Source organism: Euprymna scolopes, chromosome 23 (assembly GCF_053919585.1).
Source record: "Euprymna scolopes isolate OS-2025 chromosome 23, ASM5391958v1, whole genome shotgun sequence".
In the NCBI taxonomy this organism is placed as follows: Eukaryota; Metazoa; Mollusca; class Cephalopoda; order Sepiida; family Sepiolidae; genus Euprymna; species Euprymna scolopes.
Window position 1 is genome coordinate 67,186,800 of NC_136504.1, and position 21,937 is coordinate 67,208,736.

The 21,937-nt window shown below is 30.6% G+C and overlaps 1 protein-coding gene across 9 annotated transcripts in view; it reads left to right on the forward strand.

Annotated features, from left to right (window-relative positions):
• Positions 1-21,937, forward strand: part of LOC145245968 (eukaryotic translation initiation factor 2D-like) — a 127,915-nt gene that overhangs the window by 31,377 nt on the left and 74,601 nt on the right. Inside the window, exon 1 of one of the 9 annotated variants that reach the window (XM_080107750.1) lies at positions 13,173-13,531. The exons of 4 other annotated variants lie outside the window; for them this stretch is intronic. Coding sequence is in view for 1 of the 5 variants with exons in the window: in XM_080107749.1 (XP_079963875.1) it covers positions 15,166-15,221 (56 nt within the window). In the remaining 4 variants the exon portion in view is untranslated. Of the gene's footprint in view, positions 1-13,172; positions 13,532-15,029; positions 15,222-15,442; positions 15,529-21,937 lie in introns of those variants that run through there. 4 more of the 9 variants (XM_080107749.1, XM_080107754.1, XM_080107756.1 and 1 more) reach the window with 4 other exon arrangements.

The window sequence follows — 21,937 nt, forward strand, 5'->3', positions numbered from 1 at the left end:
ATGCATCCAACACCTGGCAGAGACATTCTGGGGAAAATGGCAGAAAGCCTACATAGCTTCACTCCAAAGACAGACAAAATGGACTTCAAAGGAATGTAATCTCAAGGAAGGGGACGTAGTGCTGTTGAAAGACAGACAGAAAGAGGTTCATGGCTCTTAGGGCTTGTCACTCGTGTTTTCCCTAGTGTAGATGGGCTTGTTAGGAAGGTAGAGGTAAAGGTGTCCAAGAAAGACGGCACTAAGAACCTACTGAGACCCATTACAGAAATTGTCCTTCTCATACCCTAACATTGATCACAGTCGGATCCGTACCATTATGGGCCTTCCTCATCACAGCTTCAGTGACGTGTCGAACATCAGGCAGGGAGGATCGTGACTCAGTCTTTCTTTATTTCCCCTCATCTTTCCCTTTCTTTGGAGGGGACAACTTGTGACCCTTCACCGCTAACACCGAGGCTTGCCTTTTTCCTTTTCCATGGGTTGACGGCCACAAGGGTTTAGCTACTACTGCCTCCACTTTTCTCTCCTCGATATCAGACCTCCGCTTTTTTACCTTCTTCATTTTTAATAAACCTGTTGATTCAACAACAAACTGTCTTCAGAGTTTTAATTTTAGAGAAGTGCTTACACTTTCCGTTGTAAGCCTTAAAACACTCTAGACAATGAAGCATGCGGTCTTTATGGGACGGAACATATATATATATGGAAAATAAATTTTCCAATAAATTTTGGGGTATCTTAAATTAGACGGCTCCTAGTATAAATATGGTATTGTGGTGACTATATGATTCTAGTTAAGAGAAAGAATGACAATACGCCACATTTCCCCCACACTTTTGATTACTATGTTACATTGTAAAACTGTTACCTCATATTAAATAAATAATTTTAAAGTATAGTATCTGTTCTGCCATTGACAATTTTTTAAAAAAATCTTAAAGAATTATCTCCCTTACAAATAAAATATTATTTCTGTTTCTGCATAAGTTTTACAAATGTGCAAACAGATGGAAATGAAAAACTCAAACGACTCCACTGCATTACAGGAAGCGTTGAGGAAGTATAGTTAGAATAAGCATGCTTCAATTGTGATAAAAAAAATCTAAATCAGGAAAGGGAGTAACTGATATTTTTAATTTAAGAATATAAAAAGAGTTGTCTTCCTTACGACTAAGATTTTATTTCTTTTTCTGTGTAAAGTTTATAAAATGTGCAAACAAATAGAAAAAAAAAAGACAAACTAAAATGACTTCATTGCATCCCAAGCATCTAGAGTTGAACAAAATCTTGTTTTCGACTGTAAATAAGCATAAAATGATTATTTCCTTAGATATAAAACTTTAAAACAAAAGGAAAAAACAAAAGGAAAAAATAATGATACAAAAAATGAAAACAAGAAAGATTGATATTCATTCAAGTCAAACATTCAACTCGTTTTCAGTTGCTACTGAAAATAAATATCAATGAATTCCTTGAATGATTATGAGACAGCAAAATCGATTAGAGAAAGAAAAGTAAAAAAAACAAAAAAATCATTATTGAAACTGATCATGACTGGTAGGAAGTAGGGGGGGGGAATCTATAACAGTGAAATGTTCAATATGGACATGGTTAAGATAAGATTATGTTTTTCTTGTTGATCTAAATTAACAAAATTTCTTAATTATTTATTAATTATTTGTAGAGCTATGACATGGTCAGCTTAGAAACAACAATGGATATTCTTAATATGTGTAGCAATTATATATTTTGATGCCCTATTTTCTTTAACAGTAAATAAACTGGTGTACCACTGAGTAATTGGTCCACTATCCAAACAGAGGCTTTGGCATAAGAACACAAAAATTGTCACAATGACAACACAATTTCAGTTTTTCGTCTTGATCAGTTCATCATTTAGGCAAGATGTATTTCACTGACTTCCCCAAACCGCCAATGATATGAAAATATACCAGGCCACAAGGCACCTTTTAAAAAGATTGAACCGTTTTGATTCTTTTTTCAGCACAGCTCAAATAAAAAGTATTTCTATGTAAACCTCAATGTCGTCTGTTCTCATCCATTAATTTACCTTTGGAGACAGAGTTTTTATTACATCTTACTATATTTACAAGAATGGATACAATTCACCCATCATCATTATGTGTGTCCATTTAGTGATAAAAATTTAAAATTCAGACAAACCGACAGACTGATAATTTTTATTATTTGGATTATTTAAACTACTGTTCTCACCTTGGATGTTATTCTCACAACGTTTCAGCTGATGCAAAACATTTGGATTAAATAAAGGGTTTGCCTGAAGAAGGTCGGCCAAAATATTGTGAGAATAACAACCAAAATGAGAACAATAGTCTGGATAATTAAAATAATTAAAATCAAGAGATGACAGACGCAGTCTTTTATAAAGACAATTGAAGACAATTCAAAAATTGTTGTTTCAAATTTGTGCATAACAGATCAATAGACATAATATTTCAGACTTGTATAAGATAAACCAATGAAAATTCTGTTAAATATGACAGACCGACGACGTTGCCAAGACTAATGCAAAAAAAGTAGGTTCTTTCTAACAATCTGGATAACTTCTAACACATGCCAGTAATCTATATCCCTACAAAACCATCATTCGCCTGTGCATGCAGTATTGTCTGCCAAGAACCGAATCCTGTCACATCACTGTAGAGTTGTGCTTATTTGATAAGTACTACCACAGATTGTGCTCTGATGAACTTACCGTGCTAAATAAAAATACCCCTGACTAACTGATAAATCCGCTACTTTATTGTATAGTTCCTTGATGCCAAAAGATTTTCTACCTCAGACTACTTGTCTTTGGAATTCCTAGTATTGACACAACTTTTGAATTCAACAAAAAATGAGGTTAGAGTTAGCTTAAGGTTAAGATTACAAAAAATAGTTCGATTTTTGTCTGGTTCAAAAGCTACACCAATACTGAATACAGTACTAACATGCAAAAATTTAAATGTAATGCCAAATTCCCTACCCAAGTTGCCCTCCCCATTTATAAATCTGGCCCAGTAGCAATAAAAAGAAAAACAAACAACAGAACTTCTTATAAAAATGTTTCAATGCATTTAAAATTTTGTATACATGACTTCTTTCATGGCCTTTGAATTAGGATCAAAGTGTAATATCTGTTCTGTTCTCAGTCAGTAAAAGAGAAATACTTTGAGACAGATGCAATTTTTTTTTCCTAATTCAGATGAAAGAAAAATTATGATAACCTGTGATTTACACAGGTTATGCTTGCTACTAGATTGAGTAAAGTAGGATAGTAGTTTTGGTTTTCTAGTTACAGTTTTGGAATATTAGGAAACAAAAAGTTCTTTGAGAAATTCATGACCATAAAAAATAGACTCCAAATTCTAAAGTCAAAAAGGTAGAGAAGAAATTGTTCAAGCTAGAATAACAATATAATAAAAAATAAAATAAAGATAAATAGGATAGATAAAAATTAATTTGCATTCTACATAGTTTAAAAGTTAAAGTCAAGTAGAAGTTTGGCATCTGGTGAGCGAAGGGGATTTGGTCAAGCAAACAGATCAATTTTCATGGGTAAAAGAATATAATGAACAACCAAATCTTTTCTTTTGAGAATCGGCTCTTTGAGCGCAGACTGTTTTCATTGTTCATTCAACCCATTGTTCATGCATAAATACGTTATTTTTCTTTAGACCCAAAAATGCGAACAAAGTAAGGAATTAAAAATTTCTTTAAAAATTTTACTATTAATTAAAAGTAAGATTTATTTTTTTATTTTTGTTCATTAGTAGGTCAATACCTCCTCAGCATAAAGATTTTGTTGCTTTTCTCGATAAGAAAAAATATGTAATTTTGGACTTTCTTGACTGGAGTTTTTTATTTTGGTTATTTTGTGTTTTTTATTGTCTTGATTTGTCCTTTTCATTTTCTTCCTCTTCTTTCGTTGCCTTTTGTTAACTAACATTCGTCTATAAAGAAAGAGAAAGATAATGTAAAGAGAAAAAGGGGGGGGCAGTTATGTTTATGTATTTAATACCAACACCCTTTCATAATTACTGACATAACTCAATCCATTAGAGTACTGTATTTAGAAAAGTATTTGCAAGTTTAAATCTTCCCTGGATCATAAGTATTTTTACTCTTATTATTTTCCAAAATGAACTTTGAAACTACAATTGTAAACAGATTTAGTTTTACTTTAATTTATGCATTTTTTTTTTCTGTAGTTAACATAATTTATGGAATTTAGGACCTTGGCAACGTTGAATAACCCTACTTATAATAATAGTCGTTTCTCTGTCGTTCACTTATATGCTTAGTGATGCTGATAGGCTTTTAATGCTGTGAGTGCACAAGGATGTCCACATAGTGATTTGAATGCTTCCCCTGAGAAATATGATTGGGTTCGAACTAAAGTTTCATAATAAATTGTATTGATAAACGGCAGGGTCTCAAACTAAGTTTTTGTTTCCATTATCATCCCAAACAGAACACAATTTTTGATTGTCTCATATTATTTAAATCTACAGAACAATAGTTTTTTTTTTTTAAATCTTTTTAATCCATAATACAAAAGTTTGTTAATTTTAAATTTAACTAGACCATCTGTGATGCACTTGGTCAGTATTTGTTATACGTATTATTAAATATACAATTAATATTAACTTTAACATTAGTTGATAATCATGTTTTTACAAGGAATACAAAGCCAAAGGATTTCATAAAGTCGTAATACATTGTGATGTCTGTTACAAACTGGAAGAAGCTAAGGCCAAACGCAATTGTTTCCTTCAACGGAATCCCTGTCGCTTGTTCGATCTTAAGCCTGCATTGCTTGCAACACGTGATAAAAAAATATAGATCAAATATGATGTCATGATATGTTATGTTGTCTGGTTCACAGATACTCTTTTCCTCATTCAACCATTAAGCAATGCAAACGAACGGCGAGAATGGTAAAAATATGTAAAAGGAATTTTATTACTATAAAGTATTTATTTCTATGAAATTTCAGCAAAACAGGCTTAACAGGCCAAGAACAGAATACAATCATAATAAACAACGATATTATATGAGAAGAACAAAACAACCCCCCTCCCCCCCCCCCCAAAAAAAATCGAACATGAATGGCATCCCAAAGTTATGAGCATTTAACTAACAGGTAGCGGGGGCAGAACTGGGATAAAAGGAATATGTACTTAGCTAGGTGAAAAAACAAAAATAAATAAAAATATTGGATCATAAAGTCCACTGCGAATTTATCAGAAGATAAAATCATAGTCTGTATACTGTCCTATCTGTCCCTTTTCCTATTTTTTGTCACCTCTCCTCCTATCTATTTCTTTTATATGGATTTTTTCTCTTAATTTGTTTTTTTCATTCTTTCTTGTCATCAATTATCCTTGACTCTGAGGTGGTGTTATTAATCCATTATTATCTTTTTGTAAGCTCTGAGTTGATTTAAAATCTAGTTCCACGTTAACTCAAGTTACACTCTGGCGATTTCATAACAGAAAATGTCTTATAGTATCTGCCTTGGCTTCATCACAACATAGGAAACTTGGGAACAAGAGTCACCCCTTTTTGACATCTCTGCATGGATGACTTGAACGCATGATATGCGGGTTTATATGCCATGGATTCTCACTATTGCCTAGCTGAATGAGATGTGGTATTTCTGCATCTGCTCTGGGCTCCAGCCATCTGTAGAACAATTTTCAGAAACCTTTTTCTCCTCAAGGTCGTATTTTCCTACTAAAAAACATTTCTTTTCTGCCTTTTTAAATTGACCAATTAACAGCTTTCCTTCTGTTACTGTGGTATTTGTTTCTGGATGACTCGGCATTTTTTACTTTAGAGAGATTGGAAGGAAGAGGAGAGGGGTTCTCAGCTACTTTTACACTATGGCCCCAACTTTAGGTATTTTTTCCCTTCTACCTTCTCTCTCTCTTCTCTATCTATCTCTTCTCATTTCTCTTTTTTCATTTCTTTCTCTCTTTTTTAAACTATTTACATCATTCCATTTCTCTCATCACTTCTATTACCATTCACCCTTTATTTATGTTATTTGCATTTCCATCTAAAACATTCATATACAGATGAAGTCGGCATTGTGACAAGCAAGCAAAGTTTTAATAGTAAATAGAATATAAACACAAACCAATGTTTACACTTAATTATATTTTAATTAAATTATATTTTTTGGGATTTGTTTTATTTTTTTTGTTTTTTAAACAGCACATCAGAAAATAAAAATTTAAAAAAATGTCATGAAAAATAAACCGAAGTCAATACTTTATCTAATGCATATCAAACAAACTTTTTAATTTAGAGAAAAAGAAAGGGCAATAAAGTAAGAAAAGAAAGAAAGGTTTCTCTTTTATTTTTTTAAATTGAGATTTCCTCTCTTGAGTGAACAATTAGAGAGTTTACTGCATTGCAGAGGCCGACTGTATTGAGATTTTTTTTACAATTTTTAACTACAAAAATCAATATAGCAAAGAAGAATGATAAACACAGCAATTCACTCGATTATTAACCAGTTTATTTGACCATAAACAGGAACAATTACAAGTGGTTAGGTTCAGTTGCAGGCATTGCTGGAACATTGATGCTGAGAATGTCTGGTCATCTCGCTTCGTTAATAGTGATGATTGGTGTTGATGTTGTATCATGGTTGAAAAGCAACTTGGCATATTGAAATGAAATAGTCTTGAAAGGACAGAGGTTGTCCTGAGTCGGACAGATAGATTGCAAGTGTGAAATATCTTAGTCAGGAAAAAAAACATTTTTAAATGGGCTTGGGTTAAGGCTAGTTGAATGTGATGAGCAGGCTACAGCTGTAGAGTTAAAAATGGTGTGTGGGTTAGTTGAGTCAACAGTTGGATAAGTGAAGTGAATCAACAGCTGGAAGAAATGGGTGAAACATTAATACAATTCAGATGATCGAGTCAATGTCTGGACAAATCAAACTACAACAAATGCCAGCCAGAAAAATAAATCGTGACAGTAAATTATATATGGACTCATGGAAGAAGTTCAGATACAAACTGATATTTGAATAAGGCCCTGGGAGGCAGAACAGATGCTACACTTTGAATTATTTATATGCATATAAAAGAATAACATATAATTTGTGAAAAAATTAGGCAGAAGGTCATCAAAAGTGTGGAAAATGTGAGATTGGTCAGTGGTTATCCCCCCTCTTTATCCTAATCTTATCTAAATGCATTTTGATCGATTCGTAATTTTGCCTTCATCATTCACTTCGGCAATTATCACAATACCGTATTTACTTTATAGACTACCCGACTTTATAGATTATCCCCATTGATTTGAATTAAATTTTCTAATATGTGTATATATATATATATATATATATATATATATATATATATATATATATATATATATAGAGAGAGAGAGAGAGAGAGAGAGAGAAAGAGAGAGAGTAGCATTTCAGCCCGGCGTTGCCCGGGTGTTTGGAGGTGTATGTTGAACAAAAAAGAAAAAAAAAGCGGTCAATTTTTTTTAACTTACCACTTAACATTTATTGTTTTGGGCTCAAATCAAGTTATTAAGTTAGATCCATGTCCAAGGAATCTATATTTTAAATTTCAAGTGTTTAGACCCAAAATTGTCGGAGGAGTTTGGTAGAGTTCTCAAAAGTCTATATATATATATTATTTATAGTGGTAATTAGACCAGAAGTCTAGAAGAGCAAAGTTTAATTTAATGTATTAACACTTTGAAGGAACATTGCTCATAGCACTGTAGATATATATTAAGCTCAATAGATATATTTATTTTAGAGCTATATTAATATTGAGGATAAAGATTAATAATTGTAAATTATGAATTGGTTTCAAAAGGACAAACAAAACAAAATCAAATTGATTTTGTTTTGTTTCTCCTTTTGAAACTGATTCATAATTTTCAATTATTAATCTTTATCCTCAATATATACATACATAAGAAAAATCTTATTATTGACAATTTATTCAAATTTTCCAAAAAACATTATAAACCTGCAAGGAAAGTATACAAAATTTTGATTATCCAACAAGGAGTACAAATAAACAAGAAAGAACTTATTCCGCAAAGTTTTGAAAAATGCAATTCTTCTCATGGGAGGAAAATATGACTTCAATAATATACCACACACTGCAACTATTGTTCAAAATTTTTTCGGCTTTATTTGATTATGCTCAATTCTTTTTCTATTCTTTTTTAAATTAAAAAATTACAATTTTTCTAATGAGTCAATGAGGAAAAATCAGTTGGAAATTTTGACATGTTGAAAGAAATAAATGGTAAGATGAATAAAATCTTGGAATTTGGAATATGGCTGTTTTGTCATCTATTTGTACATGCTCTGTTGTTAAATTTAATATACATTGAGCTTAATAAATGAAAGAATTGGTAATAGATAAAAGAATTGGTATAATCGAAGAGTGAAATATAATAATATAAGCATATATTTCCATCTCTCTCTCTCTCTCTATATATATATATATATATATATATATATATATATATATATATATATATATATATATATATATATATATATTGCACAATCACGTTGACACACCAGTTCTCATTAGGTCACCAAAGTTAAGCTACATTGAGCCTGGCCAGTATCAGATGAGTGACCATTTGGGAATACCAGGCGCTGTATGTAGAAGAACGTTGATACTTCCCTACAAGAGCTGCAAAAACCTAATGCCATCATCTCTCCTGATGGGGATATAAATACAACTGGGGATTGTTTGTGAATTTTATACTCCCATGAAGCTTCTTCCTTTGGAGAAAACTGATTCAATCCACCTAGGTATAGTACAGTATATATATATTTAATCAGAAAACGATGGAAAATAGAATTGATGACCTCTGTTTACCAATATTTCCCTGAGAATTTTAAATAACATTTTTGTTCAAAACTTATTTGTTCAGTACAAACAGCCTACTGATCAATTTTATCAATTTATTTTTTTATTTTTTTTTATTTTATTTTTTTTTTTTTTACACGGTGGTCACCACTTATCAAGGCCCGGAAGCCACTCAGGGATAAGGGTTATTGCAAGTACTGTACGTTAGTGTGGAGATTTGATTTGATTTATATGATGATTATAAACTTTAGCAATTACATTACCTAAATTATTCTTATTTGTTAATCGTGAAACTGATGGGGGTCGTTGAATTTCTGAAAATAAAATTTGAATGACAGTGGATGGTGGGTAGTGGGTGGGGTGCAAATCTTGTCTATTTATTGCAGGAATGAATATCCATACATCTCCAAATTAATCGTTAGTAGAAATTATTTCAGGCTTTAAATTATTTTATGTACTGGTCCAGAATTTCAATTTCTTTTTTATTTTCAAGATTATAAAGAAATTTCTTACACTGATGTTTACACATTCATACACACATGGGAGATATTGCTTTTTGATATTTCACTGTTATCATTAAATTGCAAAATATTTTTTGCAATTATACTTTTGGTGAAAATATTGAATAAACTATGCTCAATCAAGTATATTATCATTAATTTGAGAAAAAAAAATTTTCTTTGAATTATATTGCCTTAATAAAAAACAGATTTAGAGGCTTTTTTGTAATTATAAAAGAAATATTTAAAAATTTTTCAATTATTAACATTTATCGTACTATATTTTCATAAACTATTTTTTTTTTAATTCATGCTTTTTTTCTGTTTTTAATACTTGGAGATATAACTTTAGTAAAGAGGTGTTTTTGTTTACACAACACACTTTTAGTAAGATTAAAGAGAAATATTGGGTACATTATATTTAATCAACAAGTACTGGAAATGTCATTAAAATTGGTTGATTTCCTGAATTTTGGTGAATTTTTAAAGGAAGGGAGAGTTAAACAACAAACTGAAAAAGATTGGCAAGGGGGGACGAGGGATTGGAGCTCAGAAGAACGAATATATAATAAACATGCAGCATGTGGATTCCATGAACAAAGTTTCTTTCTTAGAACTACACGCCTGTGGAACTCTGTTCCGTCTGCCTGCTTCCCACCTGACTACAACTTGGATGTCTTCAAGTCCAACGTTAACAAATTCCTAATGAACCGTCCCCTTAAGTAAACACTTCATAAAATCTCCACACTAACGTACTGTACTTGCAATAACCCTTATCCCTGAGTGGCTTCCCGGCCTTGATAAGTGGTGACCACCATGTAAAAAAAAAAAAAGCATTGTCCAATTGTAAAATACGCTTAAATATGATATTTTAATTTATGCAGATTTCATATTTATTATTATTATTATTATTATTATTATTATTATTATTATTATAGATCCAAATTTCTATTGATGCTATATTGTACCCAATTATAGTAGTGATTTCAAAAGTTTTAAAAAAAATGTGACTTGGGTGCCAATAGCTAGAATCAAAACCAAAACATAACTATCCAGCATTATTCGTTATCATCTGAGCTAAGTCTATATTCATATCTAAACTTTAAAAATTAACATAATTAAACATACAAATGTGTATTTGTGATGCATATAAGATACACATTTAATCAACTTACACGTGCTACATTCCGTTTTTCAATTCTGACTCCTTAGCAGCTATTTTTACCAGCTAAAAACTAAATTGAATTTGTTCTACAGGTCTGAATATATCAATTTCAAATCTGTAGACAAAAAATTAACAGATTAACAGAGTAGTTTGGTAGAGACCATTCCACACAGAGATAGACAAGGTCACTTATATATACATATACTAGCAAGCCAACTGGTGTTGCCCGGCCATGAAATACACTTAAATATAATATTTTAATTTATGCAGATTTCGTATTTATTATTATTATAAAGCGGATTCTCTATTGATTATCATATTGTACCTGATATATAATTGTGGGCCCCTGGCATGGTCTGGTCATAAAATATGTTTAAATGTGATATTTTAATTCATGCAGATTTTGTATTTATTATATAGCCAATACTCTATTGATTATTATATTGTATTATATTGTATTATATAGTAATGATTTTGAAAAATTTTTTTAAATATCACTTAGAATCAAAACCAAAACACAGAGCTTTCCAGCTTTAATCATTACTGTCTGACCAATTGAGTTTTGCCCTCTTCTGGGCTCATCAGTTAGACATATCCGATGTTGTTCGACTGTGGAAATAATTATATAATATGTCACATTCTGAAATTTCTATTACTAATTGCTCGCTAGGTTTGCATGTTGGATTATTGTCCTAGCGAGTATAAAATTCCTCCTTGTGAGACTGATTTGGGTTATAGTTTGGTTGGATGATCACACTCCTTGTTTATAGGTTCATTCCAGAGTCAGATTTCACTGCAGTTTGCTTCAGCTGTGTTAGTTGATAGACTTTCTTGTGTGTGATCGGGTTGCTTATATAGCAGAGTACCCGCCGTATGCAAGAGGCTTAGGTTTCGAATTCCATGTTCATATATGGCTTACTGATGAGCTCAAATCAGGGCTAAACTTGAATCTTAGACTTCTGGTTTGTTGACTGTTGGGCAGTGATACTGTTTGACTGTGGAAATAATTATATAATGTCTAACATTCTGAAAATTATATATATATATATAGAGAGAGAGAAAGAAACAGATAAATGTTATTAAGGGCAAGATAAGTTACACTTCTACCTACCTGGATATTTTTTTTTGTTTCAATTTATTTTTATAAGTGTCATGGTAACATTTATTCGGTGAATTTCTATCAATATTTTTATTTATTTTCGAGTTTTGAGCGATTCTCAAGACTCCGAAAATAGATCCTCATTTTTACCATCTTCTTGCTGGTCTAACTTAGCAACTCGGCACTACTTTTGTTTCGGAGTAAATAAACACAAAAAAAAATTATTTAGATAGGTAAAAGGTATCTTGCCTTTGATAACCTTTATTGGTGCTTATTCAAATTGGTACTTATGGCGGCAATTAAAAGCAAAGAAAATACGGAAAAGTGAAAAGTTTGTATGATGTCCGTACTTGTTACAGATCGAAGATGTAAATCGATCAGGAAGTTTTTAGAAAATCAAAATTTATGATTTTTATTGATTTTATTACTAAAACTGTGTTGAACCTAAGGCTGATTTTGGTCATTACATTTCGAATTGAGTTGTCTTTCCCTTATTTATTTAATCAGATTTTATCATGCTCAACAAAAACACTACGACTCACTTAGTGGGAAAAATTTGATTTTATCAAATAAAAAAAACTACTTCATCAAATTAAGTGCCAATTAAGCAACCATTTGTTATATATTGTTTCAGATTTGTATTACAATCCACAGAGGTAGGAAAAAGTTGTCAAAAAGCAAATATATTACAAATAAATATCATCAAAGGCAAGATAATTTACTTTTCAACCTAACTGGATAAATTTTTAGTGTTTTTATTTAATGTAAAATGTTTATTCGGTTTGAAAAACAAGTAATATTGAGCACTACCGAAGAACAAGAAAAAATGGCTGCGATATCTTTGAAGTCTCGATAATCACTTCACAATAAGAAATAAAACAAAATGGTGGTATATACCCACCCAATAAACGTTACCATGACATTTATTGTTGGGTTTCTACCACTATTTTGTTTTATTTTTTTTTAAGTGATTATCGAAATTTCAAAGATGTAGAGACATTGAGGCCATTTTTTCTCGTTCCCGTTAGCGCTCAATATTACTTGTTTTTCGAACCACATGAACATTTTACATTAAATAAAAACACTAAAGAAATTATTCAGCTAGGTATGAAAAGTAACTTATCTTGCCTTTGATAAAATTAATTTGTTATATGTTTGTTTTTGACAACTTTTTCGTACCTCTGTGGATTGTAATACAAGCCTATTGTTTCTTTACTAGTTTTTCGATTTGTTGTTTATAGTATATATACCCACACTTTTTTTTTTTTTTGCGTTTTGTGGACCATTCATTTTACACATACTTAATAAACCTTTTCTTATTTTGGTTTTCCTTTCGTGTGACGATTTTCGTTACAAATAATATTATAGGAGTCTGTCTTATTTCTATAAGTACACTATAAACGGTTCTTTGTACTTTTTTTAATGACACAGCGCCCCAAACAAATTACTTTCACTTTCATTATTCGCCCATCATCTAGTAAATAGTTATAATATATAATATCCATTTAATCATTCATCAGTAGGGCTGTGACCACAGAATATTCTTTTCGTTGTTTTGACTCTCGAGTATATATCTGGTGATATCTTATATGTTTTTATATACAGTACTGTTCTGTTGTGGTTGGTTCCAAGTTGAGTATGTCTAACGGTGTCAGCTGTTTACAAGAGTAAAAAAAAGATAATGAGAATATTCTGTTGTCCTAGCCCTATTCATCAGTCAGTATGATGACCGTTCCGAAAAAAGAAATAGTTGTTAAAGTTAAATCGAAAACACCAATTAATTCAATGAGTAACCTATCAAATATTTTGAGCGGTGTAAAATGTAAATATTATCTATTAATAATTCATCCCCTTCAACAGAGGTTCAACCGTAAGATGAACTTTTTTTTAAAATCATATAAATATTTGATAATTGGGATGGGAGGAAATCCGATTTTGCTTAAAACGGAACTAAGATAGAAAGTGTCCACTGGGTGATGGATGGCCCCCTTTTTAAATCGAAAATCGGCAACCGGTGTTAATATTTAAAAAAAAATAAAATAAAATAAAATTTAAAAAAAAACAAAAAACCCTCGTCATTTTAGACCGCTTTTGGCCGGAGTAACCCTTTTTGGTGCTTTACCGCGCTATTTTTAAATAGTTTTTTCAGGTTAAATTCAAGTTTCACGATATGTTTTTTTGGTACTCATACAGAGTGCTGAAATAATAACGTTATTATTTAAAAAGCTATTCTTAACATGGGAGGGGAGGGTGTTTTGTAAACTTACAATTGAATAAAAAAAAAACTTAAATTAAACGCGAAAGTACGATTTAAAAAATAGCGCGGATCACTCTCTGCTGTAGCTCTCTTCTATTATTATTATTATTATTATTATTATTATTATTATTAAATTGTTAGGTGGAAGCAAAACACCTTACCATGTTAAGAATGGCTTTCAAAATAACATTATTTCAGCACGGTAATAAAAGTGCACTTTTTAAAAAATATTGTTTTGCATCGAGACGGCAGAGAAATGCCAGAAAATGCGAGGTACTAATCAGGAAAATTTCCAGTTATTTATTGGAAATTCTCTGGCGTCATCGAATAAAAGGCAATTTCATCGAGAATATTTTGTACTGGATATGTTTAATATATTTAAATTTTGTTAAATTTCTATTTATAAAAACGTTACACTATTTAAAAACTACTTTAAATAAAAAAAGGAACATTTTTAAAAAGTTTTATTTGATTATTTGTTAATATTAAAAAATAAAGTACTATTGCAGTGGCAGTGCACTGCAGTACTGCAACTGCACTACCAGTGCAGTAATGTATCCGTGCTGAAATAATAACGTTATTAATATAGAATAATTCATTCTTAATATAGGGAGGGGAGGGTGTTTTGTACCTATTCTGTACTTTAATCATACAATTTAATTAAAAACAGATATCATAAAACTTTAATTAAACTTGAAAATACTATTTAAATAATAGTCCGGATAAATACGTGCACTAGCAATAATAATTTTTAAATTGGAAATTTTAAAAAGCTGTTTGATTTTTTTTTTATGTATCAATGATTTTAAAAATTTGTTGAAAAGAAATTAATTGCCAGGAAAAAAAAAAACAAAAAAACATCCGACCTAAAATATAATCGGGAACTAATTTTTGATAAACACCGCTTGTCTACTTCCAGTTTTAAAAACAGAATTTATTGTCAATTGGACACTTTCTATCTTATCTGAAATACATTTTAAAAACATTTATTATTATTATTACTACTATTACTACAAAAATTTATATTATTATTACTATTATTATCAATATTTTATTCTATTCCATTTTGTAAATTTTGTTTAGTACAAGGAAAAGTGTAACAGGAAAGAGAACTCTTTAATCTAATAAAGATCACTAATGGTATTTAAAGGTGTCCGCTTGTCTGTTTCCCTTTTTATTTGATTGGCAATCTAACATATCACTCTTAAAGGATAAAAATTTCGAATCTTCTGAATCATAGAAGAGAGATGTTTAAGAAAAGCTTTCGAGTGAAGACTCACACGGCCTTAAAGGGGTCGGACAGGTACATCAGAATATTTGACATTTTTGGTTCCAACCATTTCAATTTTTTATATATGTTTAATTTAAAAAAAAAAAATTAAAATATGTATTTTCATGTCGATTATTTTTCACAGTGTTTTGGCCAAGGGTGCATTTTTTTTTTTTAACTTGGACAAAATTTCAAACTGAAGACTTTACTCCCTCCCCCCACACTCACCCACTGGGGTAGCTTGTTCTAATTCTGTCAACCAAGATGCACCGTCGCACCGCACCGCACCGGAGATAAGATCGGGAGAAACGTGAATATGACAACCTAGATTAAAACCGTAGTATGAATAATTCAAATAATCAATCCTTATAATAAAAAAATTCTGAAACAAAATGGATTAATATTATTTTCCGAAAGTGACTAGTCAAATTCCCATGTGATTGTTAAATTATGAAATAGAAAGGATTATTTCTAAAATTACTTCTGCAGTTATTCTTTAAATAGGAGTTTCAAGTTAAATTCAATTTTTACCGTATCGTTTGTTTATCAAATTGTAAAGTACTGAATGATTACAAAGTCCCCTCCCATAATACGAATGGATTTCTAGATAATGTTAACATGATCCGTAAACTGCAGAAGTACCTTTATTTTTATTTATTTATTTTTTTTAAAAGAAATTTTAGAATCGGTTGAATCTGATTTAATTGTATTGAATTTAAGGTCGAAAAATAATTTTAAATAACAAAAATCATTTTATTTAAAATGTTTTTCTTAGATCAGTAGGGCACAATGTCATCATAACATATACATTTCGATTTTAGCTAACACATAATTTCAAATGGACAATTTAAAGACCCTAAAATTCCATTCAAATTTCCCATGGCCAAACGTACAAATATTCAGTAGTTATGCAAAATACAGACCTTGCAGAAAGAACGTTAGAAAGCCATTCTTACAGGAAGGAGAGAGCGTTTTGTTAACTATTCTGTACTACCTTCACCAGTAAAGTTTTTACTTAGTTTCCACCTTAACAATCATCTTTAAATAGGCACCGCCAAAACTGGGGGGGGGGGGGGCAGGTAAGTACTTTTTGACGGACCGTCTTTTTAAAAATCTACCAAAAATCAAGTAATTATCCAATCAATACGAAATTTTCAGCGATTATTAAGAGAAGAATGAACTTTATAACAGTGTACTTATTTTTCATAAACGATATTTATATATATATATATTTTTTTTTGCTTACAAACCCACCCTTGTTTTGAGGGGGTTCCAAATATGCTTAAAATAATCATCTGAAACTGAACAAAACATTATGTTGTTGTAAGGGACGGGATTATAGATTAAAAAAAAAAAAAAAAAACTTGTTTGCATACCTTATTTTGATGCCTGAATATCAGAACTTCGATTGTGTTTAATTATCCCGCTTTTGAGTTTTGAAGTGTGAAATTCGGTGAATATGTTAAGTAAAATAATTAATTTAAGTTAAGCAAAACAACAACAAAAAATTTTTTTAATATTTATACGAAAAAAGCCATTTTAAAATCTTTGATAAATAAATTAACAATTTCTTTTTAGCGAGCCGAGCCGAATAATGCATGACCATTATTAAACAGGGCATGCTTTGAAGAATCGATACAAAAAAAAATCGATAAATATTGTGCCCTTTGTGTTTAAAATATCATTATTTTTTCGATCAAGTTTGGAAACGTTTGCCGCCTTTCGACTACGGTGGACCAAACGCGCTGAAAAAATTTTTTTTTATTCTGCTTTAAATTGCCCCCCTCCCCATTTTGGAGTGCCTGGCCCCCACACACATACACATTAAAAACCAAACTCATACAAATGGTCACCCATCTGGTACTGGCCAGCCTCAGCGTTAATAATACATTGAAATTTTCGTCACTGAAAAATTAGGGTTTTTTTTTTGGCTTTTTGGTCTTTCGTAGTTTGCTTTTTATCAAGTACAAATGTAAACAGTAAAAAATGTGAGAAAATAAAAATAAAAATAAAAAAAAGGAGATTGCTTACTTGGTGGCGCCGGCCTCGAGGGCGGAATTCTAATCTGAGTGGTTGAGAGAACGAGTCTCTTATAGACTTGGAGGAGTAGGGGGAGGCACTATTCTTCTGTTATAAAAGAATTGTGTCTCTGACTAGCACCAGTTCTGTTAACGACTTACTGGTGAACGGTTGGCACAAATTAGTTACTCGCTGCTCGCCGTACTACAAAACTTGTTACTCGACCCAGTAGGGGGGGTCGCTTAGGGCATCCTTTGCAACCCCTCGGAGCTTACGCTATCACCGGGTAATCTACTTTACCCTCTAAATAGTTTTTTTTTCCACAATATGAATAAGTGGAATCATTTGAAATTATAATAGTTTTGCATATTCTCACAGAAAATCACCCTAAATCTTAGACAAGAAATAAACGTTGAAAGTGCACTGGGGGATCCACCCAAAGATTTACCTTTAAAAAGTTGATTACGAGGAGGTTGAAAATGAGAAAATGCCTTTCGGAATAAACACCCCCAACCTCCCCATGTTAAGAACGGCTTTCGGAATAAACACCCTTTGCAGATTGAACAACCAGTGTGGCAACCATGTATTGATCGTCTTCGGTTGGTCCCCCAGTGCACTTTCACCAAATAAACAAATTAATTCTCTCAAAAACCTTTTTTTTTTTTTTAACTATTTATATATGTTTTTTGTTCAAAACGAAAAACGCCAATTGTTAACTTTTGGGGAAAATTTAACATTTAAATTTTAATTAAAAATAGTAGAAAAAGTTTTACATTATTCTGCTTTCTATATAATAAAATTCAGGGTTTTATCTTTCTGGAAAAAAAAAAGTTACTCAGAAATAATGGATTTTAATAGATGTAATTTCGGTTTAAAAAACAACAACTTGATTTTTCGGCCATTTTTGGCGGTGCCTATCTTTAAACTAACGATTTTTATAAGTTTCGGGTATGCTGAAAAGTTGAAAACGAATATCGCATTTGTTTTCCACAAACAAATAGTTTTCCGAATATTAAGCAATGTAATTCCTTATGTTATAAGTGGTAGCCATTATTGTACGCACATATTTTTAGCTAAATATTTGAAGTTTTGATAATAACTTAAAAATAAAACAAAATACAGTTACACATCCATTCAATAAATGTCTTCCTTTTTTCTTTTTTTGTGCTAAATGCACTTACAGATCCGTGCTATTTTTGAAATCGTATTTCCAAGTTTAATTAAAGTTTTATGTTTTTTTATTCAATTGTAAGGTTAAAGTACAGAATAGGTACAAAACATACTCCCCTCCCCATGTTCAGAATGGCTTTTTAAATAATAACGTTATTATGTCAGCACAAATCACTCTCTGCATGAGTAACAAAAAATATTTAAAGAAAATCAACAAAATTTTACTTACTTTGATTATAAAAATATATATAAATTCTACAAAATCACTTACCTATAAAAATACTATTTAATGGGTACTTCCATTGTTAAGAATTTATCCATATTTATATTTATATTGCATGTCCTTTTTAAATAAAATACTTTTTTAAACAAGGATTTAAAAAAAAACACAAACTCATTCAATTTTAAATATTTTCATTTTTTAATATCTTGATTAAACTAAATAAGTGCCTACAATGACTTTTGAAAAATTGTAAGGAATTTAAAAAATATAAATAAATACTGATAGAAATCCACCCAGTAAATGTTGCGGTGATATTTATACTACTAGTATCTTTATTTATTTTCGAATTTTGAGCGATTCTCGAGACTTCAAAGTGACAATCTCATGTTGCCATCTTTGTTTTCGTTTTCAACCTCTCAGAGCACTATTTGCGTTTTAAACTAGATAAATGCTTTAAAATAAAACCCAAAAAACTTATCCAGATAAACCGACTCCTCAGCATTCACCTTTAATTTGTCGACTTTTATAGCTTTTCGTATATGCTGAGAACGAATATCGCATTTATATTCTGCGCAAACATCCATATTTGAAGACATACAGTATCCAGCGGGGGTGGGGGTGTTGTGGCGGCCACCACAACACACCCGCCCCCACCCCTCCATGGAAAAACGGTTAATTAAACTGGTGAAGCGCCTATTGAACCATGCAAGTTCTATAATTGAATACCCCCTTCAACCCCCCCCCCCCCCGAAAAAGAACGAAAACCATAAAATATGCTTTTGTAAACCATTCGTGAAAACTTACTGACAGCAATATTTTTACTATTAAATGAGGTGAAAACGTTTTATTTTATGAAAAATATTTGTCATTTAAAATGTCCGCCATGTATTCATGCACCTTGTGAAACGTCAAGTGACTACGCGCGTGCACACATTTTAGTAAGAACGTGAAAAAAAATGAATATAATTAAGAAAGTGAAAAAAAGATTGTCCGTTTCGATATCGAGAAGCGGAAAAATATCCGAAAAAGTGGGGTGGAAGTAGGGGGGAGTCATTTCGGCCTTGAAGTCGAAAAATGTTTTGAGGGCCATGTTTTGGCGTTTTTTCCTAAATGGGAAACAAGATGGCCGCCAGCAAAAACAATAGTGATTACGTTGGATACTAAATGCCTTCAAATATGCATAACTGCGTGTTTGTGCAAAAAATAAATGCGATATGCGTTCTCAGTGTACCCGAAAACCTATAAGTCGACAAATTAAAGGCGACTGCCGAGGGGTCGGTAAACTAAAAAAAAAAATACCATTTACTACTAGTATCTTTATTTTCGAATTTTGAGCGATTCTCGAGACTTCAAGGTGACAATCTCATGTCGCCATCTTTGTTTTCATTTTCAACCACACAGAGCACTATTTGCGTTTTAAATTTGATAAATGCTTTAAAATAAATTAAAACACCAAAAACTTATCCAGATAAGTAAAAGATCAACTCTTCTCGCCTTTGGTAACATTTATTTCTTGTTTTTGACCACTTTCCCGTCTGTTCTCTAACTTTTTAAAAATGTCCGAAAAGTCATTTAAATTGACTTCCAAATTCTTATCAGCTGCTCATGTATTAAAAGATTGAATGTTTTTGAAGTATTTTCAACTTTTTTTAAAATGCAGTTTAAAATATTACCTTAACAAAATCAATTATAATTTAGAACAATTGTGGCCACTTGTGCAAATACTGTCACGGAACAAAGTTTTTGATTTCATTTGAGACAAATAATTTGGTTATAGTCATCTAACATACTTCCTAACTTTTGGCGCGGCTGCTCCCGGGAGCGGTGACAAAGTGAATCAGTTCCTTTGTTTTTTCTCTCATGTCTATATCTCCCCTGTTCATGTCCTTTTTTTTTTTTTATTTTGTCGTTTTGCCGATCTTTCTTTTTTAATAATCATTGAAAAGTTTTTTTGTCTTATTTTAATTAAGAATTATTGAAATTAGTTTACTTTTTTTAAACAATTATTGAAAACACTTTTTTCACTTTTTTTTTTTAAATAAAAAGAATTACTGAAAATTCTTTTTAAAATCCTTTAAAACTATTTTAGAAATATTTTTTATGATGTTTGAAATAAAGTTATTTTAATTTCAATTATTTTGATTTCAATAATTTTATTTTTATACTTTCATAAATATACATTTATTATATAAATTCAAATAAAAAACTTATTTTTAAAATAAAAAAAAAAGACGTATTATCATTTCATAAACAGACATGAAATTTAAAATAAAAACTTTTTTTTTAATGTTATTAAATGTAAATAAAAGCTTATTTTCATCTGTATAATTTTGTTAATTTTTATTGTATAGTTTTCAATAATGTCCGTTTCTTATATTTCATTTCAATAAATTGCTTCAAAAACAGATACTGAAGAACAAAACTCAAGGAACTGATTTGCCTTGTCACTGCTTCTGATAGCAGCCACGTCGAAAGTTAGCAAGTACATTAGCTGACTATAACGAAGAATTTTCTTAATTTTATTTTAATTCAATAAATATTCAGATAATATTTCAGAATTTTTGTATAAAAATATAAAACTTAAAAAACCTAACTTTTACCTGTTCATGACAATAAACTTACACTTTCATAGCTTTCATTAATTTAAAAACTTTTGTGCAAAAAAACAAAGCAACTATTTTGTATTATTAGAATTTTCTTTATTTTGTCAATAAATCTTCATATAATTAATGTTTTATTTTATGTCATTGTACTGTTGTTGACATTTGTTGATATTTTTGTTTCTCCTGGTTTGGAAATTGCATCGTCTCTCCCTGTTCTGCTCTCTTCAAAATGAAACCAAAAAAGATATTCCATGACAGTAATGCACAAGTGTCCAATTTTGTTCAATCAGCGTTCAAATGATATTGTAATAATTCAACTTAACTTTTAAATAAAAGAAAATAAAAATGCAAATGCAAATCCACCACCTCCCACCCTCAATGCAACAAGTTTTTAATTTCGTTTGTATTATATTTATATCTTTGTCCTGGAATAGCATTCTAGATTGTTGAAAATGTAATTTTAATTCAATTTAATTTTTTTTTTTTCACCAAAAATATTTTTACTGTTAAAATTTTATTCCACACAAAAACTAAATTTTTAATATTATTTGGCTACGTTTTACTTTGGCATACCAGTTGTTTTTGCGAGACTGAACATGGCGGTGTATGCGAAAAAATCGTCCCTGGCAATGTTTTAAGTCAAATGTCAATGTTAGTTTTATTTTTAATAAAAAACAAGGTGGTTTTTTTTTGTTTTTTGTTTTTTAATTACATTACAAACTTTATTTGAACTT